Genomic DNA, 15557 nt, shown 5'->3' on the forward strand with positions numbered 1-15557 from the left:
CAATTTTTGTGAAAATTGTTCTTAGAATATCAACTAAACCCCATTTTTGTCAAACAAGTTTTAGTTTTTAAATTGACTTTTGTCATACCCCAAAATTTGCCCTCATGTTTCTAATCCTGATTGGCTTTTGTTTCACATTCATTTGCATATTCCACTAAGTCATAACATTCATAATCATTCATTTCATTGAGCTTCTAAGGCATGAGATCAAGAGATTCTTGTAATTTCGGCTTTCCCTGTTGCAAAGGTAATTCATTTGGTTACTACACTCAAGTTGGGGCAAGAATTTGAACTCACATTGTCGTACCCCAAAGTTTGTCACTCTTCATATGTTTTAGTTTCTAATCTATTTCGAATAATTGAGATAGCACAATTGGTAAGAGAGCATGTGGAAAGAATACAAACACAAGGTCCTGAGTTCAAACCCCACCTCCTTCTCAATTACTTGTTATTGCTTTTGTTTGGTATATATTAATTTTTAATTTTAGTATAGATTAATCTTATTATCTTTCTAAAAAAAAAATAAAAAAAAAAATTTATTAAAAAGTTTAGGTGTCACGTTATTTAAATATTAGAGTTTTTTATTACTATTATTTAGTTTTTTTATTTTTTGTTAGTCCTCATTCATAGGAACAATAACGGATTCAAATCCGAGACAGCATATTTGATATCAAATCTCCAAAACCTTTACAAAAATCTTTCCAAATCTTCATTCCGAATTTGAGCCCAAATCACATTTAATCTTTGATTCCATAAAGATTTATACAAGTTTTGTTGACCTAAATTGGATCTACTATAAGTATACAAGTGAATGGGATCAAAAGAGGAGGTTTTTTTTTTGCCGCTGAGAACCATAGCCGAGCCTAGAGAACTGAAAAAATTTGAAAACTGAATGCAATATTGGAGGGCGATTCAAGGTGTTTTAAGGATCCAAACGCGACTCTGGAACTTCTACGAAGCTATTTCATTCATTCGCAGATCCTGAGGCTTCAAGAATCACGCCCCAGGGCCACGGTTTGCCCTTAAATATTTCAGATTCATTCCCGGTTCTTCGCGCATGATTAATCGGTTTTGGTTATATATTTTGGTTCATGGTAATGTGTGGAACGTGGCTGATGCGTTTGATTTGATTTTTGGTGCCAATATGATAAACCACCATTGTTAGGTTGCTTATAGCTTAAAAAGGGGATCGTTGATATAGACAAAATTGACCAACAAGATTACTACTAATGAATTCGGCGTGGGGAGAGGAGTTTATCCATGGCCTCGAAATTTATTTTTGTTACGCATATGGGACTTCACGTTTATTTGCAGCGGACAGTTTGTAAGGGTCTGCTTATGTTTTTCCAGAAAGTCACGAAGAAGAAGAACAGCAACAGGGCTGGATTTGTTCTTTAATTTTGTAACGTGATCTTAAAGGTTATGTAATATATGCTTCGATCCAATAACAGCATGTGAAGCTGGTTGCGTTGGAAAAGGGGGGAGTCTCACTACCTAACATCCCTGGGTGTTGCAATTTTATTTAAATTCGCTTTGCTAAAACTTGCTCACGGATCCGGTGCCTACAACCAACGCACGTCTACGATACTCCCTCCTCTCTGGCCATCGGATGCGTGCTTCAGCATGATCCAACGCCTTCAAAGATGCAGTCCTACCATACACTCTCAAACGCCGCTGCATGGGATCTCGCCCCAGGTTTCCTCTTATTTTTTATTTTATTTTATCCACATATTATTTACATAATTATTTAAATATAGATGTGTTAATATGTATATAACTTATTTTCTTTTTAAATTAAATTAGGATTTAGGATTATAATTTATTCCCTCGATTATTCGATTATGTCGATTATTCGACTTAATTGATTTAATTAGTTTTAATTAATATTAAATCATAAAAGAACCCTACAAAGGTTATCATATATTAGAGTTTGCCCCATCCCATTAGCCTAGGTATTTAGACAAACAATTTAGAATTTTATTCGCTTCGATTAAATAAATTGATCGCGGTGGATAATAATCAATTAATTGTTTAATTAATTAAAATAATATAATTCAAATAAACTCATTTTGCTAAATGGTTTTAACCAAAGCTATTGGTTACGATGATTAGCATTTTCCCTTTACCAAATTTGTTATTATTTGTAATCGAAACTATCGATTATGAGGAGTAACGATAATTAAAATACGCATATTTGCTATTCGTGATAATCGAATCTATCGATTATAGTGGTTAGCAATCCTCCCTTTAATCTGTTAGTCATGGTAATCAAACCTATTGATTATTGCAACTAACGGTAACAAATTAAAATCAGGGTTGTACGCCCAAATCTAAAAAACATTCAAAACACTTCAAATCAAACTACGGATCTTCATCCTTATTCAAAACTACGACAGGCCATTCAAAAAGCCTTCAGACAACTTTCAACCATATCAAATTCAATTCTAAGGCGTACAACCCTGTGCCCGAACTATGTTGACTCTGATTCTCCTTAAGGAGATACGTAGGCACTTGGATAACCAAGGCGAGTCCCCTTCCTTCAAATTCTAATCATTCAATATAATTTAATTCTGTCTGTTACCCTTCTTTATAAACCTTGCCATGAAACCCTTATCTTTGAAATATTAGCCTTTAGGAAAGGGTTGAGGGTGCCTAACACCTTCCCTCGACCTGAATATAGTATCTTACCCTGATCTCTATACTGCGTAGGGTTTCCTATTCGCCCTTCAGAATAGGTGGCGACTCTAAATCTATATTTTTTAGGGCAGGTTGCTACAACTTTCAAAACTAAAAATCTCACAATTATCTCGTATGAGCTCACAAATATTTTCTTTTTAAAAATGATCATTTCTATCTCTCATATAGTTAGAAACATGGTTTTTCTTATATACAAAAAAAAAGATTTTTTTAAGTCATCCACAAAAAACTTGATATTCATATAAATTTTAGTCATTGACTACTTATGAATCAGTAATTGTTCTATTCTAGAACCATACTTGGTGTGCATCGATGGTGAAAAATCTTGAATCTGTGGTGTTCATCTCCGATGCAGCGACGCGGGATAGACCTATAAGATTAACACTTCAACATTCAAGTCAGTTCAGAATTCAAGATGAGTGTAGTAAAAAATGAGATCAAAAAGTGTATATTGAATATCATGTGTCATGACTTTCTACGTTGGATCATTTTGAATGGATTTGTATTGGGATTGGCCTTCGTTTTTTGGGATTTTTGGTCGGCCCATAATCATTGCCCCCAAGGCTTGCCAGACGTAAATTAGTCGAGTAAGTCTTTGCAGTCGTGGTCGGCTTCTATCTATGGTGTTTGCTCTGAGAGAGACGTGGAAGAGGATCAGTTGCAAAAGTAGTGGGGAAAAGGTGCATTAAATTCTTTTTGATCATTGAAACATTTTTACGATTTTCCTCTACATGTGGCATGAGGTACTTAGCTTAGGGTATGACATTTCCTCTTAATATACTTGAGTTTTTTACATTCCTTGGGAGAAATCCATTCGTCATCTTGTAACTTCCCACTTAGCTAATGTGGTAAGTTAATTTCCTTTGAATATATATAAGGGTTTTCGAGTGTTGAAAGAACTTTAAGCTATCTTCGAGTATTAGTTTCTATTTGTGAGCGCATTTCCTCCTTCTTTAAGAGTACTCTCTAAAGTGGTTGACATTTCCTTAACAAGGCTTTCATTATCCCACTTGAATTCCGCTTTTCACGTCATGTTCTACTTTATGAGGTACTCTTTTCACCTTAAACTTTTCCACAACTTCCAAATTTCCTTTATCTTTCTCAATATGAGTGTTAGTCCCTTTAGTTTGTCTAGAAATTCTAGGAATGATGAATCTTCCTTAGTTAGGGTGGAAGTGTCCTCTACTCCTAATCCTTCCCATTTGATCACTAATATATCAGCCCGGGGTCATTACCTATAACTGATGATTTGATTCTGGTAGGCTCTTTGGAGGCCCTCCTAATGGAGGATAATTTTCCAACGATTCTTCTTTCAATGATTTCTTCTCTAATGACAATGTAGAAAGTAATCATGTAGTCGTTTTCATGCCCATTTCATCTCAAGTTGCATGAGCTTCAACTTCGCCTACTTTGTTGACTCTGGAAATGTAGGTTGTCATTCTAAAAAGGGAGGGTGCTAATTACTATGTTCCGGCTTAGTGTAAAAGCCTACAATCAAGATTCCAATGATGCCAACATCAAGGACCATATGGAGTGTAAGGCTCAATCGGACAGACTTTGTTGGCTTAAACCCTTCGAAACCTTAAAGGTCAATGAACTATCCCTAAAAGAGGTTACGTTAATGAAGTCATTCCATGTGAGTAGATACAGTTGGTGGATTCCAAGATAGTGGGGACCTTCTCTGTTTTAAGTACTCTCGTGACCTTAAGTGCGACTAACATCTCGACCGACCCATCCTTCTGATCGACTGGTCCATGCGATAGATCTAGAAAAAAGGATATGCATCACCTTTGATGGGTGTTTAGTCCCCTTTTATGAATGTCTATTTAGCAGGGTAAATATGTGGTTGATTCTTCTATCTGAATTTGAGGTGGAGGTGTTGAAGCACCTAGAGGATGCCCCTTCTCAACGTAAGTCGGGTTCCTTGACTTGTATTAAGAAGTTCCAACTTTGGACCGAGTATAGGTCTTGGAAACCTTCTCCTCGGTTGTTTTTCAATTTGTTATGAGTTATACACACTTCCCAAAATAATATTTGAGATCATAGGCTTATTGAGCTTCGTCAGCATATTCCCTTGTTCAACCTTCTCACTTAGGAGAAAGGCGGTTTTTAGGGAACTTCATGTTGGTGAGGCGCCACACTCAGAAGGCTCATTTTTCCTTATGCTCTAGTCCTGTCGAATCTTCTCGCTCTGGTAAGGGTAGGTTTTTAAAATATTGGGTTTTGTCTCATTTTTATCCTGAGCCTTATATGTATAACATCCAACTGGATTCCATTATTGCTAAAGAAGTTATAATGATGAGGGATCTAGAGTCTCGATACTAGGGACTCAACTATGAAGAAAGGTTTAGCTCTAGCAAAGTTTTGTCTTTCTATCAAAAGAAGAAATTTATTGACACCCGTGTCATTGTGAGTATGGTTGGTCACGCAAAAAGGGAAGAGATCTTTAGTGGGGATGAAGTCCTTGGTTTTTTTAAACATGTGTGCTTGTACTTACAAATAAAATGGACTTTTATAGAAGTATACACCATTTATACTTCTAAAAGTGTCAACCCTGGTCCCCCGACTTGGGCTGTTATTCCTCCTCCCAAGACTTTCACTGTGCCCTTTATTGCTGATGCTATTTCAGCTGCCTTTATAGTTGATAATCTTATTCTCTTAGCTCTTGCTATGATTGTGTAGGATCATCCTCGGGCCTCTACTATCCCAAAGAATAGAGATCTGGATCAGGACCAAAGTCCTCTTTTAAATGAAGATTTTCTGAAATGGGCTCGTCTTTCTAGGGGCACTGCTTTAAGATCAACCATTCCATCTTCTTAAATTGCCTACTATATTACTTGACTGGATCCCCCACGCTTCTGAGGAGGCCGCTGCTACCATGTCCGAGGAGGATCTGTTCTATCTCCAAAATCTTCCTGAGGCAGACAAGATGAAACTCTTATCTAAGACTACCTTCTACACTTTCTAGGAGGATTTTTTATTTTCACTTGTCGCTGTTAGTCAAGGCGATGTTTCGGCCATGGATAATCCTTCCAAGGAGAGAAATACTTGGAAGGGGAAGTGTGAATTTATGGAGCGAAAGTCTCAAACTTCTTATGTTTGGAGTCTTTTATCCAATAAAAATAACATTCTCGAGAAGCATCCAACTCATAAATTGCTAGCATCCATGGCTAATAGCTAAACATAACAAAAACAATTATTAACTTCAGTTACTTGCATACCTGATACATAAGATATTTCCAGTTTTCTAATTTATAACTTTATTTACTTGCATATGCTGTTATGGAAAGAATTTATTGTTCAATTTACCAATGGGTGAATTTAACTATTTGTATCTGATGATACAAATAGTCACCTAATGTTTAGCTAAAAACAATTTAATACTTGAAATAGTTAGATTACATTTAACCATAAGAGTTATTGATAATCCATTAATATGACGAGGAATGTTAGCAATACTCTTTTTTCAACACTCTCTTTATTGGTTGAAATACATGTAAATCATACTACTTTATATGGGATTTATTTCTAAAACAAGGGATCCACGTGTGTTTCTTATGATAAGAGAGTAACTATTGGAGTGAGTATTAAAAAGAGAGTGTTCTTAGTACTCCTCTACTTCATTATTGTCGTTCTAAATCTTTTTTAGTAAAATGAATATAAAAATGATTTTAGTTCATCATTTGCCTCCGAAACATATGAAATCATTGGTATAAAATTCTTAACTTCTCTTTTTTTACTAACTGTTATATTTTATTCTATTATTTTTTTCTTATTTTATTATAATTTAAAATAAAATTAAAATTTTTCCAAAAAAAGTAATTTTTTTTGGAAATAATAAGAAATTATATATAATTCCAAAAACAGTTATGTACAAAGCGACCCATAGGGTCCAACAAACAACTACTAAACAGTCCTAAAAAACCAACTCATAGAAGGAAAGGAGCAATCCTTCCTCTAAGGTTTGGTTTTCTCCACATCCTGTGTACTATGGTATCTATGATCTCACTATGTATACTTCTTTTCCTGTCCTTATGCCTATCATCATCATTATACATCATCTCATTTCTATATAGCCAACAAGTATACACTATTTCTGCAAAAACAGTCTTTAATAGCTTGGTTTTCCAACTCTTACTCTTACTCTTGTGAGTGATCCAATTCAGCTCTTGGTCTCATCTTTGAGGAGTATGATTCATCTGTATCCACATTAAAACTTCCTTCCATATATCATGCATTTCCCTGCATTCAAATAATAAGTGGTTCAAAGTTTCAATACCTGCACACATCATACATCTATCATTATCCAGGATACCAAACCGCATTAACCGATCTTTTGTTGCTAGCCGACCATGGCAAGCAAACCACGTGATGAAAATCGCTCTTGTCCGTGCTTCATTATCATACAATACCTTTCTCCAAGGCACCATTTGAGCATTTCTAAGGAAACCATGATAAAACTTTTTCTTGCAGAAAGTCCTTGCAATCAAAGTATCCTGCTAGATCTGCATGCCTTCAACCTCCTCTCTTTGCTTAAGAATAGTCTTCAGAATCCAAGAGCAACTGGATTTAATCTTCACAGTCATGGTCTGCTCATGTTTGATATAGTAACTGTGAAACCACCTCACCCACAAGCTATCATTTTTCCTACACAGGTCCCATAACAATTTGTTGACACAAGCCTTATTCCATTTTTCCAAGTCACACACATTCAGCCCACCTTGCTTCTTTGGCTCACAAATCTTGCTCCAAGCAAGAGGGGCCCTTCTGGATTTCTCTTCTTTTATTGTCCATAAGAAAATCCTGCACATATTTTACAGTCTCTTAGTGATCCCTTTAGGAAGAGGGATACACTGTAGCCAGTAATTAGCAGTGCTAAAGATCACACTGTTAATCAATTGAATCATGCCAGAATAACTTAGCAACTGTGCAGACTAGTGCCCAATTCTTTTGCCTATTTTCTCTACTAATTGGATACATTGATTGCCTGGCAACTTCTTACTCTCCAAGGGAACCCCAAGGTACTGTACAAGCAGTTTACCTATGCCAAAACATGTAATATCACTTATGATATTCTCTTGAGATTTATCCATACCTTCACGAAAAACCTTACATTTGGCAGGATTCACCACCAAACCAGTTGACTAAGAGAAGTCACAGAACCTCTTCATCATAAGCTGCACAGAATGTTCATCACCTCTAGAGAACAATAGTAAGTCATCAGCAAAACTCATATCAATAAGCCCTACTTTTTCACATTTGCTATGGAACTTAAAATTAGGGATCATTTTCAACTCAACAAGCTTCCTGTGCAAGTATTCCATTACCACCACAAATAGAAGAGTTGATATGGGATCACCTTACCTCAGTCATTTTGGTGACTTCATGCTATGAGATATACTCCCATTGATATTGAATTAATAGCTTACAGTTGTCACGGCTAACATAGTCCAGTCAATAAACCTCCTGGGAAACCCTACTTCGGCCATGATTTTTTTCAAAACCTACCAATCCACAGAATCATAAGCTTTTTGGATATCCATTTGAAGCATACACCTTGGCAAATCACCTTTCCTATTATACCCCTTAACCAACTCATAAGCCAAAAGAATATGGTCGTGAATATCCTGCCCCGGGACAAAGGCTGCCTGATTCTTACTAATAATACTTGGGAGGACTTCACTCATTCTCCTAGCCATCACCTAATTTTATAGACTGTAGTACAACAGGATATAGGTCTATACTCCTTGATACTCTTTGCAGCAGCATGCTTAGGGATCAGAGAAATCAAAGTATTATATTATTTTGACATTGGATGCAATAAACAATTAAAAAAAATCATTTTAAATATAGAATTAAAAAAAAATTAAATGAGAATATAAGATTTAAAATGATTAGTATTTCACAATATAAGAATTAAAATAAGGAATTCAAGTTAAAGTATGTGTTAGTATTTAATTTAGATGTTTAAACTTAAATATTAAATGCTTAAATTATTGATTTTAATCATTGTGATCAATACCTTAAATACAGGTACATGCACGTGTTTTTAACTAGTTTTTTTCTTTAAATTGGATCTCAAGTCATTATTTAGAGAGAAACATTACTACTACCGGCTTGGCTTAGTTTGGGAACTTATCTTCTCCTACTTCATGCATCGTGAACATTGATCAGAGGAAACATATGTGATTGTAACTCTTTCTCTACACAAACAGCTGAGTTTTTTCTAATTATAGACTAAATGACAAAAATCACTAAAAATTTATACACAGGTTTTGAGTTAGAATCCAAAACAAGATGCACAATTTAAAAATATCAACATTTTTAAAATGAGTTAGACCTTGTGAACTAGGATTTTTGAATTAAGATTAAGATGGGGTTGAAAAATGGCATTCTTTGATATTGCATTCAACACAAGATGAATAGCACCTGTATCAAAATATGAGATATGAATCAAAATGTAAGAGATTTTATTAGTTTATAAACATTTGGATGAGCTTTTTACAATTCAATAGATATTGACGCTAAATTTATGTAATTATATCATTCCAAGTAGCAATTATAATCCAACAAAAATTACTTATCTTTTTACCTCAACCCGTTTCCAATTGGCATGAATATCATTAGATATTTTGGGGATTTATCACTTCAAAAATATGATTAATCCTTCGCATGGGAATAGATCTACTATTTACATTTAGAAATATTTTTTTGAAAATACGAAAAAAAATATTGTTTATTATTTTTTTTTCCATTGCAAAATGATTTTATAATAAAGAGATATAGTGGATTTTAGAAAAACTATAGTTCAGATAGGAATGAAGAGAAAAAAAAATCAAAACATGATGATAGCTATGGTTACCCAAAAGTATTTATAGAACAATATTTATACAATACTCCTCATTAGATATTCAAATTCATATACAGTATATTACAATTAAGACATACTGTATTTGGTTCCCTCATAAAAAAAATTACCCTGGCCAGCCTTTGGATTAGATACACTTTAAATGTGCCCTGAGGAAATAACTACGTATCTACCGGCAATTTGTTGTAAATCCATGTAATCTTTGATATTCATTGAGTTAGAAGCCATTTTGTTGTTTTGGCTCTGGGCTCCAAGCTTCGAAATTCAGACTATATTGCGCATTGCAACATTTTCTAAACACATTGGCAACGAAATGTGCACATGTGGCTGCCAAATTGCGAGATAACATCCACAAGACATCCGTAACCTCCAACCGCAATAACCTGAAATAATCCGGAATAGACCAAATAAATAAGAGAAAGCAGACAGTAGGAGCCATGTAAAAAGCTTGAGCTGAATAGTTAGTAACCTAAATAAATGTTCTAACCCCATTTAATAGGAAATAATGTTGAAACAAAACATACCCCTGCTGGATGTAAAGAGATAGAAAAAGCTGATGGAGAAGCACATGGTATTTGTGAAACGATTTCACCGTTCATGTCAAAGCGATTAAGTATAGGATCCGCGCCAACTGTCAGAATCTGAAATGCAAAAATTAACAATAGGTAATAAGATATCTACAATAACAGTGACACCAATGCATATATTATAAGAACATCTAATGAGTAGAGATTAACAATTCTAACGACATAAAAGGATGATACTTGAAATTTTGAAGTATTTATAATGAGTAGATATTAACATGATACTTGAAATTTTGAAGTATTTATAATGAGTAGATATTAACAATTCTCACTCGAGAGGAGGAAAATGCACAAGCCAATTTGGACCAGAAAAACACAAAAGCCAATAATAAAAAAATCAAGGGTTCGGAAACATGAAGATACAGAATCATCATCCAAGAGAAACTTAATCTTTTTCTGGTACACCTATTCTTGCTTTTCGAAGTTAATATTAAGTTTTGACAACGTTATCATACATGTCAGTATCGGATCCATAAATTTTTAGTCGGAACTGGGAACAATTCTCATTAATTTGTAATATTTTAACAATCTTTCACTATTTTAAAAAATATCACTTCATACGAGTAACTAGTAGTCTTGTTCATATGAAAGATTATAATTAGAATTGGCGCAATTAGTATTTCCGCATATGTACAAAAATAAAGTCAAATATAATCAATCTTGGAGAACACAAACTCATTCAAAGCGTAGGTGAAAATATTCTAAAATTCAAAGAACTAGTAGCGCCGCCGCCTATATAGATATTATTACACCACTCATGAACCTGGAAAAAGAAGAGATAAAAGGAGAGGGGGAGCTCCCCAATAATGTACATAAAAGGCTTTATTTTAAGGTTAATGATAGTGCAGATGTTCGTAGATGATATTGATAATATTGTTATGCATATGATATTATATTAGTAACTTTTCTTTTATGTCTTTCTCGTGAGTCCTGAAGCTACGATGATCTAACATTATGACAATGTTGAAAACAACTGAGATAAGAGAGATAGCCAACTAACTTGATTATTGTCAAATAACATGTCTTGTACAGAAGCTTGAGTGGAAAATTTTAATGTGCACTCTGAGGCAGGAAGGTTCCAAAGTGATATATTACGTCCACTACCGCATGCCTGTAGAATGGTGAAAATGGTGCCATAACTAATCACAGAACTAACAAAACACCAGATTGGCACATGTAAACCCGAAATACCAGGGGAGCAATAAGTATATTGCAAAATCATAGATATAGATATTCCCTTACCAACCAGCTTTCACTTGCATCTAAAGCAACAGAGCCAACCCATGACATGGGTCCTTTTAACTTCAAATGTTTTGCTGGATCAATCACTTGGATACACTTTCCAGTTTTGCAATCTAGAAAGTAAGACACAATAATATAAGTAATAAATAAAGATTAACGAGAGTGTTTAAGAAACCTGTTTATTTACACCAAAAAACAGTATAAGTAATATAGTTTGTTATGCTTTAATAAGTGCTGTAAAAAATATATATGTAAGAAAATTAATACCCCAAATTCGTGTTGTCCCGTCCTCTGAACCTGTAATGATCTGAATATCGTTCAAAAAAGGAACCAAGTTAAAATCTCGGGCAACACATTTTGTGTGAGAAGACAATAAGTAAGATTACTATAAGAAAACTTCATCCTATGCATCTCTAGCACCATAAGAACAGTGGAATTAAAATTCTATTACTTGGGTAAAGTTTTAACCCTTTTTTGTTGAATAACTATTTCGGTAACAAGTACAAGAGGTCTTTGGCGGCTTTAAGTTCAACAGTATATATTTTCCCCCTTTTTCTTTTATCCCCCTCGATAACCTTGTATAAGGTAACCTTTTTTAATGCCCTGTTTAGATCTCTTATAGGTTAAAAAAGAATTTACATATAACTCTAAAACTAATAAAGAAAACAACACATATAGAGCATTATTATTTTGAAAAATAATTATAAATTTCACTTTAAATAATTGAACTCCATGTTATATCTACATTCTCCTTATTTTTTTAATACTGTTATTATCTAATAGGACCACTTCTTTTCCTCTTATATCCATTATTTTCATCTCAATTGCACACAAAATGGTCTGTGTGACATTCTATTGCTTATGTCTACAAACAAAACACGTGTGGAGAAATTTAAACAACATATAAAAATCAAAAGCAAACATTCCTGTAGTAGCTTATATACAAAAAGTGTGAAGTATTAAATTTGTCACTGAAGTTAGATATCTAAAGATGTTTCCATTAGTCTTGTTGTTTTAGTTCTGCGTTTTTTGTTTAATGCGTTATTATAATTTTTTATTTGGTATAGCTGTAAAAGCTAGTAAAGCAGGTTGCTTTCTTCCCCTCTGGCTTAACAATTTTCAATAACCATCAAGTCAAAAAAGGACAGAGTTTATAAGGTTAAGGACCAAAACCTGATTGGATGAGTTGCGAGCAACAATACAATGCAAGTAATCAGAGTGACCCTTGAATACTGTTTTTAATTTACCAGTTTCCTAGAAACATTAAACTCGTTAGACCAGCGCATGAACAGAGATGCAACTATAAATCAAGTTATCCCAAGAAACTTAATACACTTAAATTAAGTTCACCCTAGCTAAACACATACCACATCCCAACAATACGCACAAGAATCACCAGACGCAGCAAAAACAGATCCTGCCTACAGTTAAGTAAAAACAATAAAGATACTACCTCAATCACAAAATAACAAGAAAGATAAATATTGTGACAAAGAAAAAAGTAAAACCTGAGTATTAACAGCAATAGCATTATTCTCAGGGAGAGGTGAAAGTGAACCCCAAGGACCTCTGAAAGACGACAGTAAGCGGGCATATCAAGGTTAATCAGAAAACCACAAATAGGGGAACAATGGAACTGATAGTCTGATACTATATAATAAGTTAGAAACTTTCTGCACATGCTCAGATAGTTTGAATAATCCCTTTCTCCAACAGGTCTCTAGTTAGGCAAATAGCAAAAGAAATCTGACATTGTAAAATCATACAAGATAAACAATAGTTTCAACTATCCAAGTTTATTAGCATAAATCACTTTGAATTATTTTGTTAGGAGCAATCAATAATAATACCAGATGAAGAACCCGGATGTAGAAGAATATACTCAAATAGTATACAGGAAAAGAGAACAAATAACTCAGAAGTCAAGAAGGAAACACCATCCCCTACTTCAGTTAATTATAAATAATAACTAGCCAATGAAGCGGAAGAATACATTCATTCTCTAAACACTCACTTGTGTTGAGGATTTACCACATCAAGGACGGGCTTGATATTATTTCCTGAAACATTAAGGGATAGCATATCTAAGACCTTGAACAATTTATCAACCAAAAAGTAAAAACAAGAAAGTATATGTTGACATAGAAGACATAAGTGAATATGGACATTGCAACTCGTCCTTAATCAAATCAAATACACATTCAATCAGGGAGTGTATGGGAGAGGATAAAGAATATCATGGAAGGCCTTAGAAAACCAGAGAAATTTAGTTGAAGCTTAGTACTTATATTGGGAATAAGTCAAAAGTCTTGCTGCATCATATTAACTATGTTGATGTCAACTTATAAAGAAAATGAATATGAGATGGAACTCAACAGTAATATGATAGGATTCTTATTGAGTTATCCTTTTACAAATCTTATAGTGTATGGTGTGTTATTGGTTTGTGCTATGTACTAATTGTAGTAACAAGTACTTGACCTAAAATGTTGGTATAAGTAGGAGTAATAGGTCAGTGTTTTATATCATACTACCAATATCAATGCTTTTTCATGATAGCACTCGAGTTGTATTTCTCTCTTCTACCTTTTCCATCTTTACTCTATAATTTCAAAGAAACAATACTCAATTCTTATTGACCCATTGCAATTTGATATTGAATAATTAAAATTGCAATTACTAGATTTAGTCATACTAAGGAAAAGAATAAATCCAAGTGTCATTCTCATTTCAAAAAAGAAACACTTGAAAGTTAAAATAAAATATTGATTTGAACTCCATGAGCTAAGATTCATAGGTGTGGCATCACAAACATATACAGTCTTCATGAAATAGCCAGGGTAAGAAAATAATAGATGCATGTAACTTCAGACATCAAAGAAATAAAAGAGATTAAAATGAATGAGCTAATTTTAATTTCTATCACAACTGTAACATACTACGACCTTCTGAAGTAATATCATATTTAGAGCTTGTAAGTTCCTTCCATCTCCATCCTCGAACCCGGCCATCATCACCACAACTGTGAGGTAAAGCTACTGTCAGAAGAGGGGCCAAATGGTAAACTTAACATAATACTAAACACACAAACAACTCCTCCAAAATCATAATACTAAACACACATCATTGGAAAACGTGACTCGGTAAACAAAAAAAAGCTTCAAAAGTAGTAGACTCAAATTTCGAATAGCAGAATCATAATACAAAATAATGGCAAAGTTGAAAAAGATAGGTATCAAGGTTTTAAAAACGGTCCGTTACCGCTAAAACGACCGCGACAAAACACAATATCAAAAGGTGTCGATACAGATACCATACCGTTATTCATCGTTTTTATGATGAAAAAGAAGAAAAAAAAAGAAATTATGGTTAATATCAAACCACGACAACCGCAATCAGTATGACAACAATCAAAATCGCGAAAGCCTTTACCGGACCATTATTTAAAACCTTGATAGGTATTATAGTCTAGAACTAGCATAATAAGAATGCAGTACTAGTTCGAACCTCATCAAAATTGCATTATCATCATCACCATAGAACTTGACATCATATGCAGATCCCCCATGCGCTTGAAAAAAGCAATCTGGCTCAGCCAATAAACTACATTGCAAGTAAAAACACAGTTAAACCCTAATAATAATAACACTACTAACAATCTGAAGCAATAAAATCAATTGTCAATCCTAAACTCAAACATACCTATCCGTATCAGCATTGATTAAACCAAATGGCTGCAAGTCAAACACAAAATCAACGAAATGAGAATTTCTAGTTTCATCTAATAAACAAAAGAAATAGTGAAATGCAATGGAAGCGGTGTTTAGCGTAAAGGATACGAACATTTTTGAGCTTGGAAGCAGAGATGGTGGAAGCGATGGAGTAAGAGGCGATGGAACCGTCGCTGGAGGCGACGATGAGAGAGTTGAGATTAGGGGTTTGAGATTGAGAGGGGGACCAAGCAGTTCTGAAAACGGTTTGGGTTTGAATTTCTCTTTCCTTTAATACGGTTTCTCTGTACAAGTCTTCGTTCCAGTTCGTGGCGTCACCCAACATTGTAACCCTCGCTCTCACTTCGCTTTTCTTTCTTCAACCTATCTGCGTTTTGTCACACAATGACACAAGCTATGCGGGAAACAAAATTGTACACAAATATTTTCATCAAT

The 15557-nt window shown here is 34.2% G+C and overlaps 1 protein-coding gene across 2 annotated transcripts; it reads right to left on the reverse strand.

Moving 5' to 3' along the window:
- Positions 1-9568: 9568 nt before the first annotated feature.
- On the reverse strand, positions 9569-15557 carry LOC131629515 (THO complex subunit 6-like). Of its 2 annotated transcripts, none has more exons than XM_058900304.1 (13): positions 15235-15557; positions 15094-15125; positions 14899-14994; positions 14337-14413; positions 13406-13451; positions 12900-12960; positions 12759-12812; positions 12565-12645; positions 11659-11698; positions 11392-11504; positions 11150-11260; positions 10090-10206; positions 9569-9948 (listed from the first exon to the last, which is right to left on the reverse strand). In XM_058900304.1, the coding sequence occupies exons 1-13, from the start codon at positions 15445-15447 to the stop codon at positions 9859-9861; spliced, it is 1131 nt and encodes a 376-aa protein (XP_058756287.1). In that variant the 5' UTR covers positions 15448-15557; the 3' UTR covers positions 9569-9858. The 2 variants fall into 2 exon arrangements, with proteins under 2 accessions (XP_058756287.1, XP_058756284.1); XM_058900301.1 differs by having other exon boundaries at positions 14331-14413.

This window comes from Vicia villosa, linkage group LG1, assembly GCF_029867415.1.
Source record: "Vicia villosa cultivar HV-30 ecotype Madison, WI linkage group LG1, Vvil1.0, whole genome shotgun sequence".
NCBI lineage: Eukaryota > Viridiplantae > Streptophyta > Magnoliopsida > Fabales > Fabaceae > Vicia > Vicia villosa.

Coding starts and splice junctions, on each gene's coding strand:
- LOC131629515 (XM_058900301.1), bottom strand. CDS start 15,447: ATGTTGGGTGACGCCACGAACTGGAACGAAGACTTGTACAGAGAAACC. Junction 14,414..14,898: donor GATAATGCAATTTTGATGAG/GTTCGAACTAGT, acceptor TTTACCTCACAG/TTGTGGTGATGATGGCCGGG. Junction 10,207..11,149: donor TGTTATTTGACAATAATCAA/GTTAGTTGGCTA, acceptor TTTGCATTTCAG/ATTCTGACAGTTGGCGCGGA.